The sequence below is a fragment of the Anomaloglossus baeobatrachus genome, chromosome 7, assembly GCF_048569485.1.
Source record: "Anomaloglossus baeobatrachus isolate aAnoBae1 chromosome 7, aAnoBae1.hap1, whole genome shotgun sequence".
NCBI lineage: Eukaryota > Metazoa > Chordata > Amphibia > Anura > Aromobatidae > Anomaloglossus > Anomaloglossus baeobatrachus.
In genome coordinates, this window is record NC_134359.1 from 42,470,630 (window position 1) to 42,493,702 (window position 23,073).

The 23,073-nt window shown below is 46.8% G+C and overlaps 1 protein-coding gene across 1 annotated transcript in view; it reads right to left on the reverse strand.

Annotated features, from left to right (window-relative positions):
* BAZ2B (bromodomain adjacent to zinc finger domain 2B) overlaps positions 1-23,073 on the reverse strand; it is a 475,838-nt gene that overhangs the window by 38,836 nt on the left and 413,929 nt on the right. The window contains exons 20-26 of the mRNA XM_075319681.1: positions 19,455-19,499; positions 18,942-18,968; positions 15,419-15,484; positions 14,086-14,226; positions 11,140-11,394; positions 1,940-2,154; positions 1,771-1,845 (exon numbers count right to left, since the gene is read on the reverse strand). Coding sequence (XP_075175796.1) covers positions 1,771-1,845; positions 1,940-2,154; positions 11,140-11,394; positions 14,086-14,226; positions 15,419-15,484; positions 18,942-18,968; positions 19,455-19,499 — 824 coding nt within the window. The remainder of the gene's footprint in view (positions 1-1,770; positions 1,846-1,939; positions 2,155-11,139; positions 11,395-14,085; positions 14,227-15,418; positions 15,485-18,941; positions 18,969-19,454; positions 19,500-23,073) is intronic.

Consider the following 23,073-nt stretch of genomic DNA (forward strand, 5'->3'; position numbering starts at 1 on the left):
TCCATTGGAAGGGGACCTACAGCACCCGGCGCTGCCTGGGGGGTAGGGTGGGAGCATGGCCTGGATGGACGTCGGTGCGTTCCCGGAACAGACCCCTGGCGACACTGGTAAAGAGGAGCACGGCCTTGTTAGGCATCAGTGCGTCCTGAGAAATGGGCTTGGGGGCATCTTGGCCTGCTGTACATCGTGGCGCTGTCTGCAGGCGCCCCTGTGACCCGGGCCGGAAGGAGGTTCTTCTGACGCTTCCGGTGACATCTCAGAGCGGGAAAGAGTACAAATTCAAACCAGAGGTTTGGTGCTGTTTTTCAGGATGGTTCTTCTGCCTGATGTCTTGCACAGGCTTCATCCCCCTTTCCCCATTAAGAACATTAGTAGAGATGAGAAAACCAGAGGTTCATTGTTAGTACCAAACACAGGCTTTACAAAAAAACATAATTCGGGATCGGAGTTTGGGTGCTTTGCTTATGGTGACCACTCGGGTGAGCATCGCTGTGCTTGGGTATGCTTGGTGCTCAGCCAAGTGTGAGCAGCTTGCATTGTTTGATCGGCTCGCACTGGGGTAACAGAGTTATCGCATGTAGTGTGCACCAAAAACAAAATAAAAAAGGAAAAACCCAGACCTCCCTCCTCTGGAAGTTTTCTGTTTATGGCTGGCTGCACGCGGGCAGAGACCGGAACTGCCGAATTAGTGACTTCCATGGGGGTTCAGGTCAAGTACGGGTCCCAAATCGAACTTTATCTGAAGTCCGGCTGAACCCGCCAAACCAAACTTCCATAGGTTCGCTCATCTCTAAACAATAGCGTACACAAGAGAGCAGTGTATATGTATGGGCGGGAAGATCGAGAGCAACATCCTGCTACCAAATGAGTGTTTGGTTATTATGCATGAGCTTTATCTTCAGGCAGTAGACCTATAGTTCGGTAGTCCATGATTTGCAATAATAAAGTTGCAAAAATAAAATATTTCCATGTCATTCTCTTCTGAAATCGCCTAATACAAATACGTCCCGAGTCATCAAACAGCTTTTGCCAGAATTCCAGAGGAAAAATGATCAAAATATGAGTACATTTTGGCCAAACACATAGTTGGCCAAAAATTTTGCAACTTTGGTTTTATGCCAGTACCAGATAAGTCCAACAACTTTTTGAAAAGTGGCCAAAGTGTTGTGAGGACGGGGCAGGGACCAAGGAAAGCTGGACAAATATGTCACAATTTACACCACAGAGTAGCGTAAATTGCAAAAGAAATTTATGCCATCCCTTCCATGGAGCACAGTAGTGCATAGCACCTGAAAGATGCTCCAAACTGAGGGAATTTGTCACCAGGTTTTTGGGTTTTTTTTCTTTGGTTTCTCCATCTGAGAGCAGCATGATATAAGGGCAGAGACCCTGACTCTAGCGATATGTGTTTTGAGAAATCTTTTTGTATACACTGCATAGGCAGAAAGATGTCAATTAGTGGAGGGAGTGAGGTTATACAGAGCTCATAAATGTGGAGGTCTGCAGTAAATGACACATTGTTAGAATCAGGCTCTCTGCCCCTACATTATAATAGTATAAAATTAGGTACTGAAAACCTTGTGACAGATTTTCCTTGAGGCACATAACTCTTAGTGATTTTCTGCATATTAGTCAGGCACACTGTACATCAAAACTGGTGGTCAAAATTCCAGCTTTGATGAACCAGAGCCATAAAATCCAAAAAATTAAAACAAAAAAAGTCAATATATTATTAAAAAAAAATCTAGATTTCAATCAGAAGTAACTTACTTGCGCAGCTTGCCCTCCACCATCCACTTGTCTCTCCGTAGATTGGACATGTGGTCTAAACTTTTGTCAATTTCACTAAAAACAAAAGAAAATAAATTTATGTAAAAGATATAAATAATGTAATAATTACAAGCAACGTACAGAACAGAATTCATTGCAGGGCATTTACCTAACAACACTTTTGCTACAGGCCAGTTCATTGACTAGAAAAGCAAACACTGACGCCTTCTCTGCCGGGGTATGTGCCTGGAAGGATTTGGTCTTAAGACTTTCGGTGAGCTCGGTGTGCCCAAAATGCGCTTCCATAAAGATCTGAAGGATCTCGGACACGTTGTCACGATTGATGCCAATGTTCATCAAATGTTCTCCAAGAGCAGTTTTAGCCTTAAAAAGAATACAACAAATATATTTTATAATAGGAATAGAAATCTGCAAATTAACTTTATATTCAAAAAATCCTATTTAGAATCATGAATAATGTTCATAGTTCATTGGTAAAGTATGGGCACTGCTGGTAAAGTTCTGGCACAGATGTGATATTGTGCACACCTGCCCCCCCACCCCCAAGTGATGAATTGATTAAAAATAAAGAGAATATGACTCCAGGTTTTATTTATGTAATATGAGAGCAGCATGATGTAGGGGCTGAGAGCCTGATTCCAGTGATGTGCCACTTACGAGGCTGTGTGTTGCTGTTTCAATAATATCAGTGTTTTATCTGCAGGAGATTATCACTACAGGACTAGGTGTCTCGTGCCTCCTAGTCAAGCTGTGTAACCCTGCCCACAACACTACGGGGTACTTTGCACGTTGCGACATCGCTAGCATTGGCTAGCAATGCCGAGCGCGATAGTCCCCGCCCCCATCACATTATCGCTACGGCAGCTTCACACGCATATACCTGCCCTGCGACGACGCTCTGGCCGGCGACCCGCCTCCTTCCTAAGGGGGCGGTTCGTGCGGCGTCACAGTGACATCACACGGCAGGCGGCCAATAGAAGTGGAGGGGCGGAGATGAGCGGGACGTAAACATCCCGCCCACCTTCTTCCTTCCGCATAGCCAGTGTAGGCAGGTAAGGAGATGTTCCTCGCTCCTGCAGCTTCACACACAGCGATGTGTGCTGCCGCAGGAACGAGGAACAACATCGTATCTCCTATTGGTGCGACATTATGAAAATGACCGACGCTACACAGATCACCGATTTTCGACGCTTTTGCGATTGTTTATCGGCGCATCTAGGCTTTACACGTTGCGACGTCGTTACCGGCGCCGGATGTGCGTCACTTTCGATTTGACTCCGACGATATCGCAGTAGCGATGTCGCAGCATGGAAAGTACCCCTAACTGACAGATTTCTGCCAATTTACAGTGCGCACAAAAAGCTTCCATTCAGTGGTGTGGGCAGGATTATACAAAGCTCAAATGTTACGGGTGTGTCACGGTTGACAGATAGTTCTGTGGTGTCTCACTGTAGAAAGTCCCAGCGTTTGGCCACAAAAACTGCTCCCTGACATTCTATTCTTCCTCCTGGGGTGTAAATGGTATCCTATGTATCTTCTCTGCTTGGGGTTAATCCCTTTCCTTTTAGGACCCTGTGGATATCCTCATCTTTCAGCTGTTAATCATCATCACTTACCTTTGTGTCCTTTAATACCCACGCTTCCCCTTGGTGTTTGCTGGTGATAGGGTTATATTCCTATCCAGGCCTTGGATGCATGCAGTCGGCTTGTATACATCTGAAGAATCATTGTTGTTTGTTGCTGTCCCTTTCTCTGAGTCTTCTTGTAGATAAGTTATTAGTTCCCTTCCCACTGTTTATGCTCCCTGTGTATTCTCTAGAGCTTTGTGGGGTTGACTAAGCGCTCATCCCATCCATTCCTCACCTAGAGCCCTAAAGCCTGCTTTACACCTTACAATTTCATATGCGATCTCGTATGCGATCGCACACGCCCCATCGTATGTGCGGCACGGTCAATTTGTTGCCCGTGTCGCACAAACGAGTAAACCCCGTCACATGTACTTACCTTCCTAACGACCTCGCTGTGGGCGGCGAACATCCACTTCCTGAAGGGGGAGGGACAATTGGCGTCACAGCAACGTCACACAGCGGCCGACCAATAGAAGCGGAGGGGCGTAGATGAGCAGGACGTAAACATCCCGCCCACCTCCTTCCTTCCGCATTGCTGGCGGGACGCAGGTAAGCGCTGTTCATCGTTCCCGGGGTGTCACACGGAGCGATGTGTGCTGCCTCGGGAACATTGAACAACCGCACGTTCAATTTTTAGAAAATGAGCGACGTGTATGCGATCAACGTTTTTGCGTACAATCGGAATCGCACGTAACACTCTACAATATCACTAACGAAGCCGGATGTGTGTCACTTACGACGTGACCCCGCCGACACATCGGTAGATATATTGTAGCGTGTAAAGCCCGCTTAAGGCCACATCTGGAATATGGGATCCAGTTTTGGGCTCCACATTTTAAAAAGGACATTCAGAAGTTAGAGTCAGTTTAAAGGCGGCAACTAGACTACTACAAGGAATGGAGGCCGCCCGTATGATGACAGGTTGAAAAGAAGGGAATTTTGTTTACTTACCGTAAATTCCTTTTCTTCTAGCTCCTATTGGGAGACCCAGACAATTGGGTGTATAGCTTCTGCCTCCGGAGGCCACACAAAGTATTACACTTAAAAGTGTAACCCCTCCCCTCTGCCTATACACCCTCCCGTGGATCACGGGCTCCTCAGTTTTGGTGCAAAAGCAGGAAGGAGGAAACTTATAAATTGGTCTAAGGTAAATTCAATCCGAAGGATGTTCGGAGAACTGAAAACCATGAACCCAGAACAATTCAACATGAACAACATGTGTACACAAAAAAACAACAGCCCGAAGGGAACAGGGGCGGGTGCTGGGTCTCCCAATAGGAGCTAGAAGAAAAGGAATTTACGGTAAGTAAACAAAATTCCCTTCTTCTTTGTCGCTCCATTGGGAGACCCAGACAATTGGGACGTCCAAAAGCAGTCCCTGGGTGGGTAAAAGAATACCTCGGTAATAGAGCCGTAAAACGGCCCCTTCCTACAGGTGGGCAACCGCCGCCTGAAGGACTCGCCTACCTAGGCTGGCATCTGCCGAAGCGTAGGTATGCACCTGATAGTGTTTCGTGAAAGTGTGCAGACTCGACCAGGTAGCCGCCTGACACACCTGCTGAGCCGTAGCCTGGTGCCGCAATGCCCAGGACGCACCCACGGCTCTGGTAGAATGGGCTTTCAGCCCTGAAGGAACCGGAAGCCCAGAAGAACGGTAGGCTTCAAGAATTGGTTCCTTGATCCACCGAGCCAAGGTTGACTTGGAAGCCTGCGACCCTTTACGCTGGCCAGCGACAAGGACAAAGAGCGCATCCGAGCGGCGCAGGGGCGCCGTACGAGAAATGTAGAGTCTAAGTGCTCTCACAAGATCTAACAAGTGCAAATCCTTTTCACATTGGTGAACTGGATGAGGGCAAAAAGAAGGTAAGGAGATATCCTGATTGAGATGAAAAGGGGATACCACCTTAGGGAGAAATTCCGGAACCGGACGCAGAACCACCTTGTCCTGGTGAAACACCAGGAAGGGGGCTTTGCATGACAGTGCAGCTAGCTCAGACACTCTCCGAAGTGATGTGACTGCCACTAGGAAGACCACCTTCTGCGAAAGGCGTGAAAGAGAAATATCTCTCATTGGCTCGAAAGGTGGTTTCTGAAGAGCCATTAGCACCCTGTTCAGATCCCAGGGTTCTAGCGGACGCTTGTAAGGAGGGACTATGTGGCAAACCCCCTGCAGGAACGTGCGTACCTGCGGAAGCCTGGCTAGACGCTTTTGAAAAAACACAGAGAGCGCCGAGACTCCAGATTGAAGGAAGGACAGAAAAATGGGCAAGGCAAATGGCCAGGGAGTAAAACCCTGATCAGAGCACCAGGATAAGAAGATCCTCCACGTCCTGTGGTAGATCTTGGCGGACGTTGGTTTCCTGGCCTGTCTCATAGTGGCAATGACCTCTTGAGATAACCCTGAAGACGCTAGGATCCAGGACTCAATGGCCACACAGTCAGGTTGAGGGCCGCAGAATTCAGATGGAAAAATGGCCCTTGAGACAGTAAGTCTGGACGGTCTGGTAGTGCCCACGGTTGACCCACCGTGAGATGCCACAGATCCGGATACCACGACCTCCTCGGCCAGTCTGGGGCGATAAGGATGGCGCGGCGGCAGTCGGACCTGATCTTGCGTAATACTCTGGGCAGCAGTGCCAGAGGAGGAAATACATAAGGCAGCCGAAACTGTGACCAATCCTGAACTAATGCGTCTGCCGCCAGAGCTCTGTGATCTTGAGACCGTGCCATGAATGCCGGGACCTTGTTGTTGTGCCGGGACGCCATTAGGTCGACGTCCGGCTTCCCCCAGCGGCAACAGATCTCTTGAAACACGTCCGGGTGAAGAGACCATTCCCCTGCGTCCATGCCCTGGCGACTGAGAAAATCTGCTTCCCAGTTTTCTACGCCCGGGATGTGAACTGCGAAGATGGTGGAGGCTGTGGCTTCCACCCACAGCAGAATCCGCCGAACTTCCTGGAAGGCTTGCCGACTGCGTGTGCCGCCTTGGTGGTTGATGTATGCCACCGCCGTGGCGTTGTCCGACTGAATTCGGATCTGCCTGCCTTCCAGCCACGGCTGGAACGCCTTTAGGGCTAGATACACTGCCCTTATCTCCAGAACATTGATCTGAAGGGAGGACTCTGGCTGAGTCCAGGTACCCTGAGCCCTGTGGTGGAGGAAGACCGCTCCCCACCCTGACAGACTCGCGTCCGTCGTAACCACAGCCCAGGATGGGGGCAGGAATGATTTCCCCTTCGACAAAGAAGTGGGAAGAAGCCACCACTGAAGGGAGGCCTTGGCTGCCCGAGAAAGGGAGACGTTCCTGTCGAGGGGCGTCGACTGCCTGTCCCATTTGCGGAGAATGTCCCATTGAAGTGGACGCAGATGAAACTGCGCAAATGGAACTGCCTCCATTGCTGACACCATCTTCCCTAGGAAGTGCATGAGGCGCCTCAAGGGGTGCGACTGGGCTCGAAGGAGAGATTGCACCCCTGTCCGTAGTGAACGCTGTTTGTCCAGCGGAAGTTTCACTATTGCTGAGAGAGTATGAAACTCCATCCCGAGATATGTCAGCGATTGGGTCGGTGTCAATTTTGACTTTGGGAAATTGATGATCCACCCGAATCTCTGGAGAGTCTCCAGAGCAATGTTCAGGCTGTGTTGGCATGCCACCCGAGAGGGGGCCTTGACAAGGAGATCGTCTAAGTAAGGGATCACCGAGTGTCCCTGAGAGTGTAGGACTGCTACCACTGTTGCCATGACCTTGGTGAAGACCCGTGGGGCTGTCGCCAGGCCGAAAGGCAGTGCCACGAACTGAAGGTGTTCGTCCCCGATGGCGAAACGCAGGAAGCGCTGATGCTCTGGTGCAATCGGCACGTGGAGATAAGCATCCCTGATGTCGATTGAGGCTAGGAAGTCTCCTTGGGACATCGAGGCGATGACGGAGCGGAGAGATTCCATCCGGAACCGCCTGGTTTTCACGTGTCTGTTGAGCAGTTTGAGGTCCAGAACGGGACGGAAAGATTCGTCCTTTTTTGGCACCACAAACAAGTTGGAGTAAAAACCGTGACCCCATTGTTGAAGGGGAACAGGGATCACCACTCCTTCTGCCTTCAGAGTGCTCACCGCCTGAAGAAGAGCATCGGCTCGCTCGGGGGGCGGAGATGTTCTGAAGAAACGAGTCGGAGGACGAGAGCAGAACTCTATCCTGTAACCGTGAGACAGAATGTCTCTCACCCATCGGTCTTGGACATGTGGCAACCAGGCGTCGCAAAAGCGGGAGAGCCTGCCACCGACCGAGGATGCGGTTTGGGGAGGCCGAAAGTCATGAGGAGGCCGCTTTGGGAGCGGTTCCTCCGGCGGTCTTTTTAGGACGTGACTTAGACCGCCATGAATCAGAGTTCCTCTGACCCTTCTGTGGCCTGTTGGACGAGGAGAATTGAGACCTGGCTGAGGGCCGAAAGGACCGAAACCTCGATTGTACCTTCCGTTGTTGAGGTCTGTTTGGTTTGGACTGGGGTAAGGACGAGTCCTTTCCCTTGGATTGTTTAATGATTTCATCCAATTGCTCGCCAAACAGGCGGTCGCCAGAAAATGGCAAACCGGTTAAGAACTTTTTGGAAGCAGAGTCTGCCTTCCATTCACGTAGCCACATGGCCCTGCGGACTGCCACCGAATTGGCGGATGCTACCGCCGTACGGCTCGCAGAGTCCAGGACAGCATTCATGGCGTAGGACGCAAACGCCGACGCCTGAGAGGTTAAGGACACAACCTGCGGAGTAGAGGCACGTGTGACTGCATTAATCTCAGACTGACAAGCTGAGATAGCTTGGAGTGCCCATACGGCTGCGAATGCCGGAGCATAGGACGCGCCGATAGCTTCATAGATGGATTTCATCAGGAGCTCTATCTGCCTGTCAGTGGCATCCTTGAGTGATGCACCGTCTGCCACTGCCACTATGGATCTAGCCGCCAGTCTAGAGATTGGAGGATCCACCTTGGGACACTGAGCCCAACCCTTGACTACGTCAGGGGGGAAGGGATAACGTGTGTCATTAAGGCGCTTAGTAAAGCGCTTATCTGGAAAAGCTCGGTGTTTCTGGACTGTATCTCTGAAGTCGGAGTGATCAAGAAACGCACTCCGTGTACGTTTGGGAAACCTAAAATTTCTCGGAATTTCTCCTGCTGAGAAGCTGACTCCTCAATCTGAGGAGTTGGAGGAGAAAGATCCAACACCTGATTGATGGACGCTATAAGGTCATTCACTATGGCGTCCCCTTCAGGTGTATCAAGGTTGAGAGCGGCGTCAGAATCAGAGCCCTGATCTGCCACCGCCGTTTCATCATCCAGAGAGTCCTCATGCTGAGACCCTGAACACTGTGATGAAGTCGAGGGAAGTTCCCAGCGAGCCTGCTTAGCCGGTCTGGGACTGCGGTCCGTGTCGGAGTCCTCACCGTGGGACCTATGAGTCGCCCCAGGAGCACTTTGCTGCGCCGACCGAGGGGGGTCTGAGGGAACTGATTCAACAGTGCCCGGGGCCTGTGTTACAGGTCTGGACTGCAAAGCTTCTAGTATCTTAGCAGACCATTTATCCATAGACTCAGAAAGTTTGTCAGCGAATACTGCAAACTCTGTCCCTGTCACCTGGACAGTGGCAGCAGGTGGTTCCACCTGGGCCGAGGGTCCCACCAGTGGCAGAGGCTCCGGCTGAGTGAGTGTCACAGGGGCCGAGCATTGCACACAATGAGGGTAGGTGGAACCTGCAGGTAGCATAGCCGCACATGAGGTACAGGTTGCAAAGTAAGCCTGTGCCTTGGCACCCTTGCTTTTTGCGGACGACATGCTGTTGTCTCCTCTTAGAGCAATCAGAGAGGGTATATAGCCAAAGCAATAGTGCGGCCGTACAGAGTAAATGTATACAATATAAGCATATAAATATACACTTCGGCACCCAGGGGGGCCAGCACCTAGTAACAGGTGCGGCTTACCGACCGCCCTCAGCGGTTGTGTGACCACCAGATTCCCTGCCTGGGCCTCCCAGAGCTGTAGGAGCTCGTCTCTGAAGTTCTCCAGCGTCAGAAGTGCTGATAGGAATGGCTGCCAGCGTTCTGAGAGGAGGAGGGAGCCGTGGGCGTGCCTTAGAAAGTGCGGGAATCTGGTGCCCCACGGTGCTCAGTGAGGGGGGAGGAGGATACTAAGTATGCTCCAGCCCTCAGCGCTGACGTCCAGTGCAGCGTCCCGCCCTTACCCCTGACTGGCAGGCCCGGGGGCGGGAATATGCGGTACTAGGCCGCAAAAGCCGGGGACTAAAGTTATAAGCGCGGCCGGCAAACAAGCGCGGTCAGCGCGGTAGTCCCGGCGCACAAACACACCCAGCAGCTGCTGCAGCGTCCATTAGACAGGCGCTCTATGCGCCGTCCCCAAGGGGACACAGAGTACCTCAGAGGAGCAGGGCCTGTCCCTGACGATACCCGGTCTCCTGTCCAGCAGATTGCCCCAGGGGCTGCGGAGGGAGCACGGTCCCAGTGCCTGGTGACCGGTTAGGATCCCACTTCACCCAGAGCCCCTAAGGGATGGGGAAGGAAAACAGCATGTGGCTCCAGCCTTTGTACCCGCAATGGGTACCTCAACCTTAACAGCACCGCTGACCAGAGTGGGGTGAGAAGGGAGCATGCCGGGGGCCCTGTTATGGGCCCTCTTTTCTTCCATCCGATATAGTCAGCAGCTGCTGCTGACTAAATTGTGGAGCTTGCGTGCATGTGTGCCTCTTTCAACACAAAGCATAAAAACTGAGGAGCCCGTGATGCACGGGGGGGTGTATAGGCAGAGGGGAGGGGTTTACACTTTTAAGTGTAATACTTTGTGTGGCCTCCGGAGGCAGAAGCTATACACCCAATTGTCTGGGTCTCCCAATGGAGCGACAAAGAAAGTTAGATATGTTTAGCTTAGAAAAAAGACGTCTCAGAGGAGATCTCATTTATATGTATAAATACATGTGTGGTCAATATAAAGGACTGGCACATGACTTATTCCTTCCAAAGACAATACTAAGGACCAGGGGGCACTCACTGCGAGAGGAAGAAAAGCGATTCTGGCAGCTAAATAGGAAAGGGTTCTTTACAGTTAGAGCAGTCAGACTGTGGAATGCCGACCACAAGAGGTAGTAATGGCAGATACTATAACAGCTTTTATATCATAGTTGGATGATTTCCTCAGTACACACAACATTGCCGGTTATAACTGACTTGGTGACCAAATGTAGAACTGGTGGAGGAAGGTTGAACTAGATGGACCTAGGTCTTTTTTCAACCTAAGTAACTAAGATTCAGGGAAAACCAGGGCCAGGTGTCCTGCTCGGCGCATAGGTGCAGAACCTATCAAGGGTGGTGAGGGGAGCCACAGACTAGCCGAAGGTTTGGTCAGGGGTCAACATCTCCCCTTTCCCTAGACACAGGGTTTCCCTTCCCTTCCCTGTCACCATACGAGTGGTATTTCCCCATAGCTAGCGTGACATCAACATTGTGAACACTGCTAGATCGGCACCAGAGAAAACAGTGATTATATCAAAATTACAGCATGGAGTTCAGCAAGTGACACATTGCTAGAATCAGGCTCTCAGCCCATACATCATGTTGCTCTCAGATTACATAGTCTGGTGACAGATTCCCTTTAGTGTCCATTTTGGACTAGGATGCTCGTGTATTGATATGTAATGGCAGACAACGTTAAAATTCCTTACCTTATATCCCGGTGGAACTCCCGGATCACACACAGCTGCAGATAGGAGCCTTACGAGCAAGTCCAGAATCTCTCCCAGACTGTCTCCTATATTTAATAAACCTTCTTGAAAGACGTTCAGTGATGGGATATCATTGTGGATGTCAAAGTCCAGAACTTTTCCAAAGTTACGTAAGAACTGGACCACCATGATGCAGTTGGAGAATGTGCTACCGGACAGGATCAGACCCGGGATGCGTCGCAGTTCTGGCAAGGGCTAAAAGAAAAAGAAGAAAGATGATAAAAACTAATTGAAAACATGTTACGGTAATAAGGCGAATCTGTAAAGCTGGCCCTTGGGTAACATATTTCTTATATTATGGGAACATATCATGATATCAGGTTGCAAAAGGAGATAAATAGCCATCCATATATATTCCCGCAAATTGTTGTCTAAAAGAAGCCAGATGTGCCCTTCTCTTTATAATAAATAGCAAAAGAGATATAAAAAAATAAGGTGCTCTTACTACCCCATTTATATTTGACCTTAAACCCGCAGATACAAGAAAAGTCTAGAGATAGATTAACATATAGTGATTCTCTTACACCTGTTTGTATAGCGCCATTAATTTCCACAGCCCTTTGTCAGACACCATCACTGTCCCCATTGGGGCTCACAATCTAAATTTCCTATCAGGATGTAAACCTAGAGAAACCTAATCAAAAACAGGCAGAACATACAAACTACTTTCCTTGCAGATATTGTCCTTGGTGGGACTTAAACCCAGAATTCCAGTATTGTAAGGCTCCAGTGCTAACCACTGAAGTTGTAAGGCTAACTATTTAGGCTGCTTTCACACCTCCGGTTTCTGCAATGCGGCACACTCCAGCACTTTGCAGGAAAATCGCAACCGTTTTTTTTTTGCTGCCGGTTGCGATTTTCCTGCATAGACTTTAATTAGTGCCGCATTGTGCCGCATGGCCTTGCGTTCCATCCGGTTTTTGCCGCATGCGGCAGATTTAGCCGATGCGGCGGCCGGATGGAACGTTGCCTGGCACGTTTTTTCGTGCGGCAAAAAAAAACCGCATCGCGCCGCATTCGGCCGATGCGGCGCATTTTTCAATGCATGCCTATGGCGGCCGGATGCGGCGCGATGCGGCAATAACCGCATCCGGCCGCCGCATGCGGTTTTTGCCACTGCGCATGCTCAGTAGCATGCCGCAAGCGGCAAAAACCGGACGGGCCGCAAAGGAAAAACTTATGCAAAGGATGCGGTGTTTTCACCGCATCCGTTGCATAGCTTGCACAGCCGGATTGAGCCGCACTGCTCAAGCCGGATGTGTGAAAGTAGCCTAAGTCAGACATTGATTTATTGGGTAGCTAGTGAGACACTAGCGAGATTGTTTTTCTTTCTTTATTGTAGAGAGCTAATTTACATGTTTTTCCCCATTAAGCATTGCCAACAAGACTCCAAAGGTCAGCTTGCACTTCTTAAAGGGAACCTGTCATGTAAATAAAGTTATTAACCTGCACATATGGAGTTAATCTGCAGGTGAATGAATGAACCCATATGACTTAAAACCCAATTGCTGCTGGGGGGGACTAAAGTTAGGGGCGATTGCTAGCGATGTCGAGCGCGATAGCACCCGCCCCCGTCGCCCATGTGATATGTGGTGATAGCTGCTGTAGCGAACATTATCGCTACGGCAGCGTCACGCGCACATTCCTGGTCGGCGACGTCGCAGTGACTGCAGAACAATCCCTCCTTCAAGGGGGAGGTGCGTTTGGCGTCACCGCGACGTCACTAAGCGGCCGGCCAATAGAAGCGGAGGGGCGGAGATGAGCGGGACATAACATCCCGCCCACCTCCTTCCTTCCTCATTGCCGGCGGGACGCAGGTAGGAGATGTTTGTCGCTCCTGCAGTGTCACATACAGCGATGTGTGGTGTTGCAGGAACAACAAACAACATCGTCCTGGCAGCAGCAACGATATGGAATAGAGCGACGTGTCACCGATCAACGCTTTTTCGCATTTGTGCGATCGGTGATCATCACTCCTAGGGTTTACACGCTGCGATGTCGGTAAAGGCGCCGGATGTGCGTCACTAACGACGTGACCTGACGATATATCGTTACCGATGTCGCAACGTGTAAAGTACCCCTTAATTTCCTCCTGGCAGCGGGGTTTGAAGTGCAGCGCTGGACAGCTTCCAAACGTTATTAACCTGCACATTAATCCTATATCTACAGGGTAAGAGAGGTTTAAGGAATGCCAGTGTCCTCCAAAGTTGGGTCATTCCACAAACTTAACCCTACTCTGTACCGAAGAGATCTAAGTACCGGAAACAGCTGTCTGTGGTGGGTGACTGTCCTGGAATGGCTTAGTTAAAGGGAACCTGTCAGGTGTAATATGCACCCAGTACCACGAGCAGATCTGGGTGTATATTGCTAATCCCTGCCTAACCGTTCCTGTATACACTAGCACAGATAAAGAGATCTTTAAAAAAAGTATTTCCAAAGATACTTAGTTATATGTTAATGAGCGCAGGGACTAGTCACAAGGGCGTTAGTTCCTGTGCTCATTCCGCCCTCTTAGCATCTTAGCACGCCCACAGGGGCGTACCAACATGCTATTCAATGCAGCATCACCAGCGGTGACGCGTACCTGTGTCCGCTGTCACCCCTGATCCAAAGTCCCGGCACTTCTGTTCATGTGCACTAGACTTCTCTGAATCTGGGACGCGTACACCTGGCTTCATACTGCGCATGACCAGAAGTGCCGGGACTTCAAAAGAGCAGTGACAGGGTGCATATTGCACCTGACAGGTTCCCTTTAATGTCTCCAGTCATGTAGCAAGGATGTTTTAAAGGGTCAAGTGTTCACGTAAAGGGCTGCTGCCATCACAAGGATGGCACTGGTGAGATAGATTATGTAAGTTCTGTACCGGGAGGTCTCCATGTTTGTACCTTTTGGTCGGCCAAACACATATCTTCAATTGGCTTCTTAAGCTCCTTGGCCAGCTCTAGTTCTAGGCGGCGCTGTTCCAGCTTGCGTTCCTTATTCAGACGCTTCTCATCCTGTTTTTCCTGTTTTAAGCGCTCTCTTTCCTGTAAAAACAAATACAGTAAAATGTAAAGCTAGATAAAAGGTGCCAGGCACAAAGGTAGGGGTAAGTAATTCAGTGATACTCTGCCTTTTTATTTAGGTTTAGGGTTAGGGCATTTGTAGCTATGGCCTGGGTGCAGGAAGACGTGCCTACAACACTATAATAATAATAATAATAATTAAAAAAAAATAATAATAATTTTGTATTTTATTTTGTATTATATTACTTTTAATTATTATTATTATTATTATTTTTATTATTTATATTGGTTTTATTATATTATTGTTTTATTATTTTTATAATTATATTATTTATTATTAGTCTCAGACTGCATAATACTACTGTGTTTGCATAGTTTGCCATCATTTATATTGCACCAACCAATAAAAACTATCCCTTATATAATTTTAGGGACCCATTTACTAAAGAGTAAACTTTTTATTTAATTACTAATCAAGCTTTACAAAGTTAGGAAACTTTGTAGTCCCCTTTTACCTTATTTTGTTTTTTCCTCTCAAATATCATACTGAAAGAAGCAGTTCAGAGCAGCTTCTAAAAGATCAGGAACGTTCATGATCTTTTAGAAGCTGCTTTGAACTGCGTCTTTTGCAAGAATCCATACTCAAACATTATTTGCCAACTTTCTCCTTGTATGAGCTCCCTTCCCCCATGTTCACAGATTGAGTGTGTTGGTAAATAGCGTTGGAGTAATAAATTCTTGCTAAAGCAGCAGTTCGTATTAAAAATCAAGAGTTGTACTCAAAATATAACCTTTAATAATTAATTTTAAAAAATACACACCAAAGTGAAATCTGTAAACATTTAGATAATTAAGGATATTTGATCAACAATGTGCCTCCAAGAATGTTATCTTATAAGATGATAGTTAAAGCAGCAGTTCAAAGCAGCTTCTAAAAGAGCAAGAACTAGGCAGCTCAAAAAGCACTTTCAGCATGGCATTTGAGAGACAAGAAAGCTAAATAGGGATATGGGGTATATTACAAAGATTTATAACTTCATAAAAGTGAATCAATAATTAAAAAAACAACAAAAAACTTTAGTTATTCTGTATAGGACTATTGTAATGATGGAAATCAAGGCTTTCTTAATCAGCAGAGGTTTGACACCATTGATCATAATACTATGGCTATAGGAATAAACGTTTCATTTATGTCTCTAGCACCTCCACCCACCTCAGCCTTTTTACGAGCTTCCACAGCCTTCAGGAGCATTATGTGCTGTCTTCTTCTCTCTCGTTCCTGGCACAACAAATGCAGAGTCAGATACAGAAAGCCAAATTCACCGTTGGAAAAAAAAAAAATACACAGGGCATTTGGTGAACATGAAGCTGAGAATTGCAGATTTAGCACTGACACTAGTCACAGTGAATGCTATAAATACAAGGCACATAAGGTCAAGTTGTGCACGTTTTTAGTTAAGGTTTAGAAAGCGGGTACACAATCATAAGCGGTACAAGTAAAGCAATGAAAAATGAAGACGGTGTAATAAAAAAAAAAAAAAAAAGAAAAAAACAATTGCACAAAGTATACTCATGTAGAGTTGCAGCATGATGTTCCATTTTAAGGTTACTAACAGGGTAGAAAGCGTAAATACTGACTGAAAGGACTGACTGAAAGGAGCTGGTCACTTCATAGCTGTGATAGAGGGTAAGTCCACCTCCGAACACCATGGTTCTCCTAATGTATAGATATAGTTTACAGGAAAGTTAAAGGGATTGCCCACTACTAGGACAACTCCTTATCCATCTCTATGTTTCCCCACCACAAAACGATTAGAGCTATACTTGCCTCTGGTGCCGGCGCTATTCTAGTGGTGTCAGCACTGGCTCTCCCGAGGATGGTGTGACATTATGTTATGCAATCCCTGTGGCCTATCAGCGCTGGCATTACTGGTGCTCCCGAGGATGGCGTGACATTATGTTATGCAATCCCTGTGGCCAATCAGCGCTGGAATTACTCTCCCCTTCTTTGGACGTAACTGACGTCTGGAGGAAGTGAGAGCTGCGGCTGCTCTCCCACATCTTCACAATATTTTGATGTGTTTGAAAGAGGGAAGAGCAAAGGCAGCGCTGATTAGCCGCAGGGATCACGTGGCATAATGTCATGCTATCCCCAGGAGAGGAACGGTTTATATCCAGCACCAATGTATATAAAACGCTCATTTATTTCATATTTTAAAACATAATAAAATGCAGGACATCTGACGCGTGTCGGATGTCAGTCCTTAGTGGTAGGACTAAGGACTGATGTCTGAAACGCGTCAGATGTCCTGTTTTTTATAATGTTTTAAAATATGAAATAAATGAGAGTCTTGTGTACATTGGTGCTGGATAGAAACCTTTACTCTCCTGCTTGTACTCCATGGAAGCCAGCCACGTGGATCCGTGCACCAGCTTTAGAGTCCGGATGAATACGTTTTGGACATTGACTGAATTCATCTCGGTTTGTGGTTTCGTCCCCGGGAGAGCCAGTGCCGGAACTGCTGACACGGCGCTGGCACCAGGGGTAATAATGGGTGTTGTTTAATTGGGAGTGAAACATAGGGATGGAGATGGGGTTGCCCAAGTAGTGGACAACCCTGTAAAGTGACTTTTATCTTGTAGTAATCCTAAATTACAGCTTGTATTATAGTCCAGAGCTGAATTCATAGTTCTGCCGGTTGTGAGACATATCCCTAGAATTTCTACTGTGCACCGCTTTAGTTTTTTAACTATTGGAAATCAGGTTGTACAACAAGCAAACACTGTGCTGAGAATGCCTGGAGATTTCAGCTCTTAAAGGGGTTGTCCACTACTTTGACATTGATGGCCTATTGTTAGTATAGGTGATCAATGTCTGATCGGCCGAGGTCTGACACACCGCACCTGTGCTGCCCCCGTGACAGCAGCTGAGCTGCTCGGATCCAGGTGCTCGGTGGCTCGAGGGTCTCCAGACCTTATGGTTGTGCGGCCACTCGAAATGAAGGGGGGGAATATTTACAAGGGAGGTTATAAGTTTGTGATGCCACCCGTGGTATGTGGTAATTTAGGAGTACCACTGCTGCAATTGGGAGTACCTGGGGGTGATGGGATAGGGCAGCCAGGTGTTGTGACCCTCCACGGGTAGGGGGGAATATCCTGGGGCTCGGTGATGGTGGGGAGTGCCGTTGGGTGCAAGGGGGTCACTTGCGTACTCACTCAGTCCATTAAGCTGACACTGACAACTGGATAAATCAAAGTTCTGGATACCGCTGCAGCTGAGGGGAGCTTAGTTCGTGTCCCGTCTCCGATGGTGTAGCCTGGTGATCCGTGACCTGCCTCCTGGCACTCAGTTGACTTTCTTGGGTGGTCCCGGTAGTATAGAACTTGCAGGGTCCCGCTCCCCACTATGGCTGAGTGAGGGAGCTTGCTCTCAGGGTTCACGCTTGGGATTTTCTGGACTGTTTTGAGTGGAAAGTCCTATCCCCCTCGTTGCACTAGTACCCCGATTCTGGAGCGGGTGGAGAGCGGATCTTGAAGGCTCCGTTCTCCTCGGGTAAATTATCGGGTTGCGTGAAGCTACTCCCTGACCTAGGATCCACGTACCCCATCGTGCCCTGGTCCCAGTCCGGTGATGGTACAAGGCCAACGGCTGTCCTCCTCGACAGATCCGTGCCCCTTGCCACGATCCCCTGCAACCGGGGGTCCAGCTCCTCTAGGCCCAGACCACCGTCTGCTACCTAGACTGTTTTTTCTAGCAGTACTGTTAATGCAGCTCTGGAATACGGGAATATAATACAGACTGTGATTCAAGATCATTAATGGAATGTATTTACAACGTTTCTTCCTACATGGATTAAAGCTTCATGGCATTCAAAGATGGACTTACTCTTTGTCCGCAGGATGCTCAGTGACATTACTTACTGAGCACTTAGCCCTGGGTTGTGACGGCTCATCGGACTATTTGCCTAAATTGGGTATAAAAGCTAACTTTTGAGGCTAGCTTAAAAAAAAAAATAATAAAAAAAAAATAGATCTAAATCGCCTAATACTACATTAATATCAGAATTGCTCCCTTCTTTTGCGGTTTTGGTTCGGGGAGGGGGAAGCTTACGTTCCCCATTTGTACTCTGCAGACCTGTAGTTTATAGCAGGTACATGAATGCTCCGCTGATGTCTGCATGCACATAATAATAGTAGGTAATGGCCGTATGTGTGTATGCAAACATGAGGTCTGTTTATGAAGAATATACACATGCATGAATGTAAAAATAAAAAGGATTATCCAAATGACGCTCCTTTGATGCACTGCATAAAGTTGGTAACGCTGCACCTTGCAGGGAGGGATTCTTTTCACTGCGTGCATGCCTTTCCATAAACACGTCGGAATTTAGAAAGGATCGTTATCTTTATCTTTTTTTTTTATTTATTTTCTTTATCAATGTGAAGGGGCGCGATCTTCAAACTATGTTCCTCTAATCTTAACGGTAAGTACAGCCTTGGGGTCAGCAGTGTGACATGTATTAGTCTGTCCTGGGTTAATTAGCGGATGTATGCAATGCTCTGCACTGTTAAGCCATGCAGGGGGAGATGTCATATGACAGCAGCCAGTGCTACACTTTATGCATTGCTAGGACAACCATATCACAACCAAAAAAAAATAAAAAATAAATAAAAAAAAATAAAATAAAAAAATCACGATGCGGTGTTAAGACGTACAAAAATAAACATACCCATACCATATCTAGTCTATGCCTCTCCAACTCCTGGTAGAAAGAGTTGGCACATCATTATGAAACAGAAATAAATGCAGATTACAAAATAACCATTTGTGAATAATAATAGTAATAATAATAATTTAAAAAATAAATAAAAAAAAAAGGTCAAATTACTCCCAGAAGCACCCGTAACCAAAGCAAGGCAGGTAATACGTAAGCGGGAAATATGGTGCAATTATCATACTAATTCCATTATAGTTCAAGGAGTAGAAATATAATATACAGAAGCATAAGTCCCAGTATCACCAAGGTATTAAAAAAAGTGAGGCTCCTTTAAGAAAAGCAGTGTAGAGAAAACATGATCCAAGGCACCCAATCGGATCGGTTGGATTTCACGGGAAACTAATTATTTTCCACTTTTTTCGGACTTATCAACTTATTTTGCAAAATGGCAACTTCCAATTGATACAATGTAACCATATTAATATATGAAGATATTTAAAAGGTACTATTATGATAAAAAAAAGTACAGACCTGGTGTTTCAAGAGAACGGCCTGCTGACGTCTCATTTCCTTCTCCTTAAAAAAAATAAATAAATAAAATAAAAATTAATATTAGTAGGAAAATAATAATATAAATATTTATTATAGCAATATAATCATACCTCCCTTCCTAAGTAATTCACACATCACAGTCTGCATAGGAAAAACAAGTTTCCGAACTAGTCCTCCTGACTACAAGAATGTCTAAAAAATATTCTGCATATACATAAATTTAATTTTGTTGGATAGAACAAAATGGTAAAAAAAAAACTAACATGCTTTTGGAAGAGTCAAGAAACAGTGGAGACTACAAGCACCCCCTTAAAACAAGGGAAACTATGGTAATTGCAAAATTTAAGCATCAGTTGTTGTTCCCCAGATGTTGTTCCCCAGATTAGCCACCAGATGGCAGAGGAGTACCTTACACTGCCTGTTGCGTAAATTAGTCATTCTGGTGTAGCGGCTAGGTGTAGTGTGGCGGCTGAGTGTAGTGTGGCGGCTGAGTGTAGTGTGGCGGCTGAGTGTGGTGTGGCGGCTGAGTGTGGTGTGGCGGCTGGGTGTGGTGTGGCGGCTGGGTGTGGTGTGGCGGCTGGGTGTGGTGTGGCGGCTGAGTGTGGTGTGGCGGCTGAGTGTGGTGTGGCGGCTGGGTGTGGTGTGGCGGCTGAGTGTGGTGTGGCGGCTGAGTGTGGTGTGGCGGCTGAGTGTGGTGTGGCGGCTGAGTGTGGTGTAGCGGCTGAGTGTGGTGTGGCGGCTCGGTGTGGTGTGGCGGCTGGGTGTGGTGTGGCGGCTGGGTGTGGTGTGGCGGCTGAGTGTGGTGTGGCGGCTGAGTGTTGTGTGGCGGCTGGGTGTGGTGTGGCGGCTGAGTGTGGTGTGGCGGCTGAGTGTGGTGTGGCGGCTGAGTGTGGTGTGGCGGCTGAGTGTGGTGTGGCGGCTGGGTGTGGTGTGGCGGCTGGGTGTGGTGTGGCGGCTGAGTGTTGTGTGGCGGCTAAGTGTTGTGTGGCGGCTGGGTGTGGTGTGGCGGCTGGGTGTGGTGTGGCGGCTGAGTGTGGTGTGGCGGCTGAGTGTTGTGTGGCGCCTGAGTGTTGTGTGGCGGCTGGGTGTGGTGTGGCGGCTGGGTGTGGTGTGGCGGCTGGGTGTGGTGTGGCGGCTGAGTGTGGTGTGGCGGCTGGGTGTGGTGTGGCGGCTGAGTGTGGTGTGGCGGCTGAGTGTGGTGTGGCAATGGTTATAGGAAAGTTTCCTTTGGTATTACATGGGTCTGCACAAAAAACAACCAAGCAAATTACTGAGGCTTAGCTCTACTTAATTTACATATTTGCATACATTTAGTACTTCTTATAATGTTGCCAAAAGTGTGACTTTTTCTTTATTATTTTCTGAAAATCACTGACTCTCATATACAGTAGCACCAAAGTATAAATAAACATAAGAAATTCAACGTTACTACTTTTCCTCCGGATTCCGCCGTTACTATCCGGCAATTTTTAGTTTTTGTATTTAATTTTTGTTCCTCCCCTATTTCCATACAGTGGAGTGAAAAAGTGTTAGCCCCTTCTTGATTTTTGCTTATTCCTTTGCAGGTTTGTCACACTTAAATGTCTCAGATCACCAAACAAAATATAAATATTAGACAAAGATAACACCAAATGCAGTTTATAAATAATGGTGGTTATTATTAATGCAAAAGAAATCCAAACCTACAGGGCCCTGTGTGAAAAAATGATTCCCCCCCCTCCCTTAAAACATAAATTAACTGGGTTATCACATCTTTGGGAAGTTCAGTTCTATTTCCCTAGCCACATCCAGGCCTGATTAATGCCACACCTGTTGTCAATCAAGAAATCACTTAAATAGGACCTGCCTGATAAAGTGAAGTAGACCAAATGATCCTCAAAAGCTAGACATCATTCTGCGATCCAAAGAAACTCAGAAACAAATGAGAAACAAAGTAATTGAGATCTATCAGTCTGGAAAAGGTAATAAAGCCATTTCTAAAGCTTTGGGGATCCAGTGAAGAGCTGTTATTCCACAAAACATGAAAAAGTGGTGAATGTTCCCAGGAGTAGCCAGCCGACCAAAATTACCCCAAAAGTGTAGCGACGACTCATCAAAGAGGTCAAAAAAGACCCCACAACAACATCCGAAGAACTGTAGACCTCACTTGCCTCAGTTAACGTCAGTGTTCATGACTCCCCCATAAGAAAGAGACTGTACAAAAATGGCCAGCAAGACAAAAACCACTGCTAAGCAAAAAGAACATAAAGGCTTGTCTCTGTCTTGCCAGAAACCATTTTGATGATTCCCAACACTAGTTGGACAATACTCTGTTGATTGATGAGACAAAAGTTGAACTTTTTGGAAGGGCTATAAGCTATTACATCTGGCATAGAAGTAATACTGCATTTCAGAAAAGGAACATCATACCCACAGTAAAATATGGTGGCGGTAATATGATGGTCTGGGACTGTTTTGCTGATTCAGGAACTGGAACATGTGCTGTGGTAAATGGAACCATGAATTCTGTTGTCTACTGAAAAAAATCCTGAAGGAGAATGTCCGGCCATCTGTTAGTGACCTCAAGCTGAATTGCACTTGGGTTATGCAGCAGGATAATGATCGAATACATACCAGCAAGTTTGGCTGAAGAAAAATAAAATTAAGACGTTGGCATGGCCTAGTCAAAGTGCTGACCTTAACCCTATTGAGATGCTGTGGCCTGACCTTAAAAAGGCGATGCATGCTCGGAAACCCTCCAATGTGGCCGAATTTCAACAATTCTGCAATGATAAGTGGCCAATATTCCTCAAAAATGTAGTAAAAGACTCATTGCCAGTTATTACAAACGCTTGATTGCAGTTGTAGCTGCTAAGGGTGGCCCAAGTTTACACACAGGATGGCAATATCACTTTACACATAGGGCCCTGTAGGTTTGGGTTTCCTTTTCACCCTTAATAATAAAGACCTTAATTTCTAAATTGCATTTTGTGTTTGTGTTATCCTTGTCTAATGTTTAAATTTGTTTGAGATCTGAAACATTTAAGTGTTTAAGTGTGACAAACCTGCAAAAGAATAAGAAATATATATATATATATATATATATATATATATATATATATATATACATACACACACACACATTACTATATCAAATGTACTAAAAAAAAAAACAACCAAAAAAACGGAAAAACTGTCAAAGTGGGGTGTTATTTGGCAATTTTGCCATTTTTACACCACAAAAATGCTAAAACAACAAAAATAAATGTAGTAAAAAAGACGCCACAAAATGCTAGAAAGATGGTCACAAAATCTGAGCAAAAACATTGAGAAAGTGCTAAGGCGTTGACCCCCCAAAAAAAGCGAATAAGGAGGCTTAAGGGAAAAAAACACCATTTCTTTCCTGAAGCGTCTTTCTCCTCTTGAAAAACCTGTTGGGTTTGACTGCCTGAATAAGATATCATATGCACATTCCTTAAAGCAATTTACCTATCATTGACATGTATGGTTTTGGGCCATCCTCTGGGGCCCCCATCTGTTGGGAGCATGGAGATTCGTTAGTATTTGGGGACCCTCAGTTTCAATACAGAGGGGGCTGTAATGCAATATAATCTATATG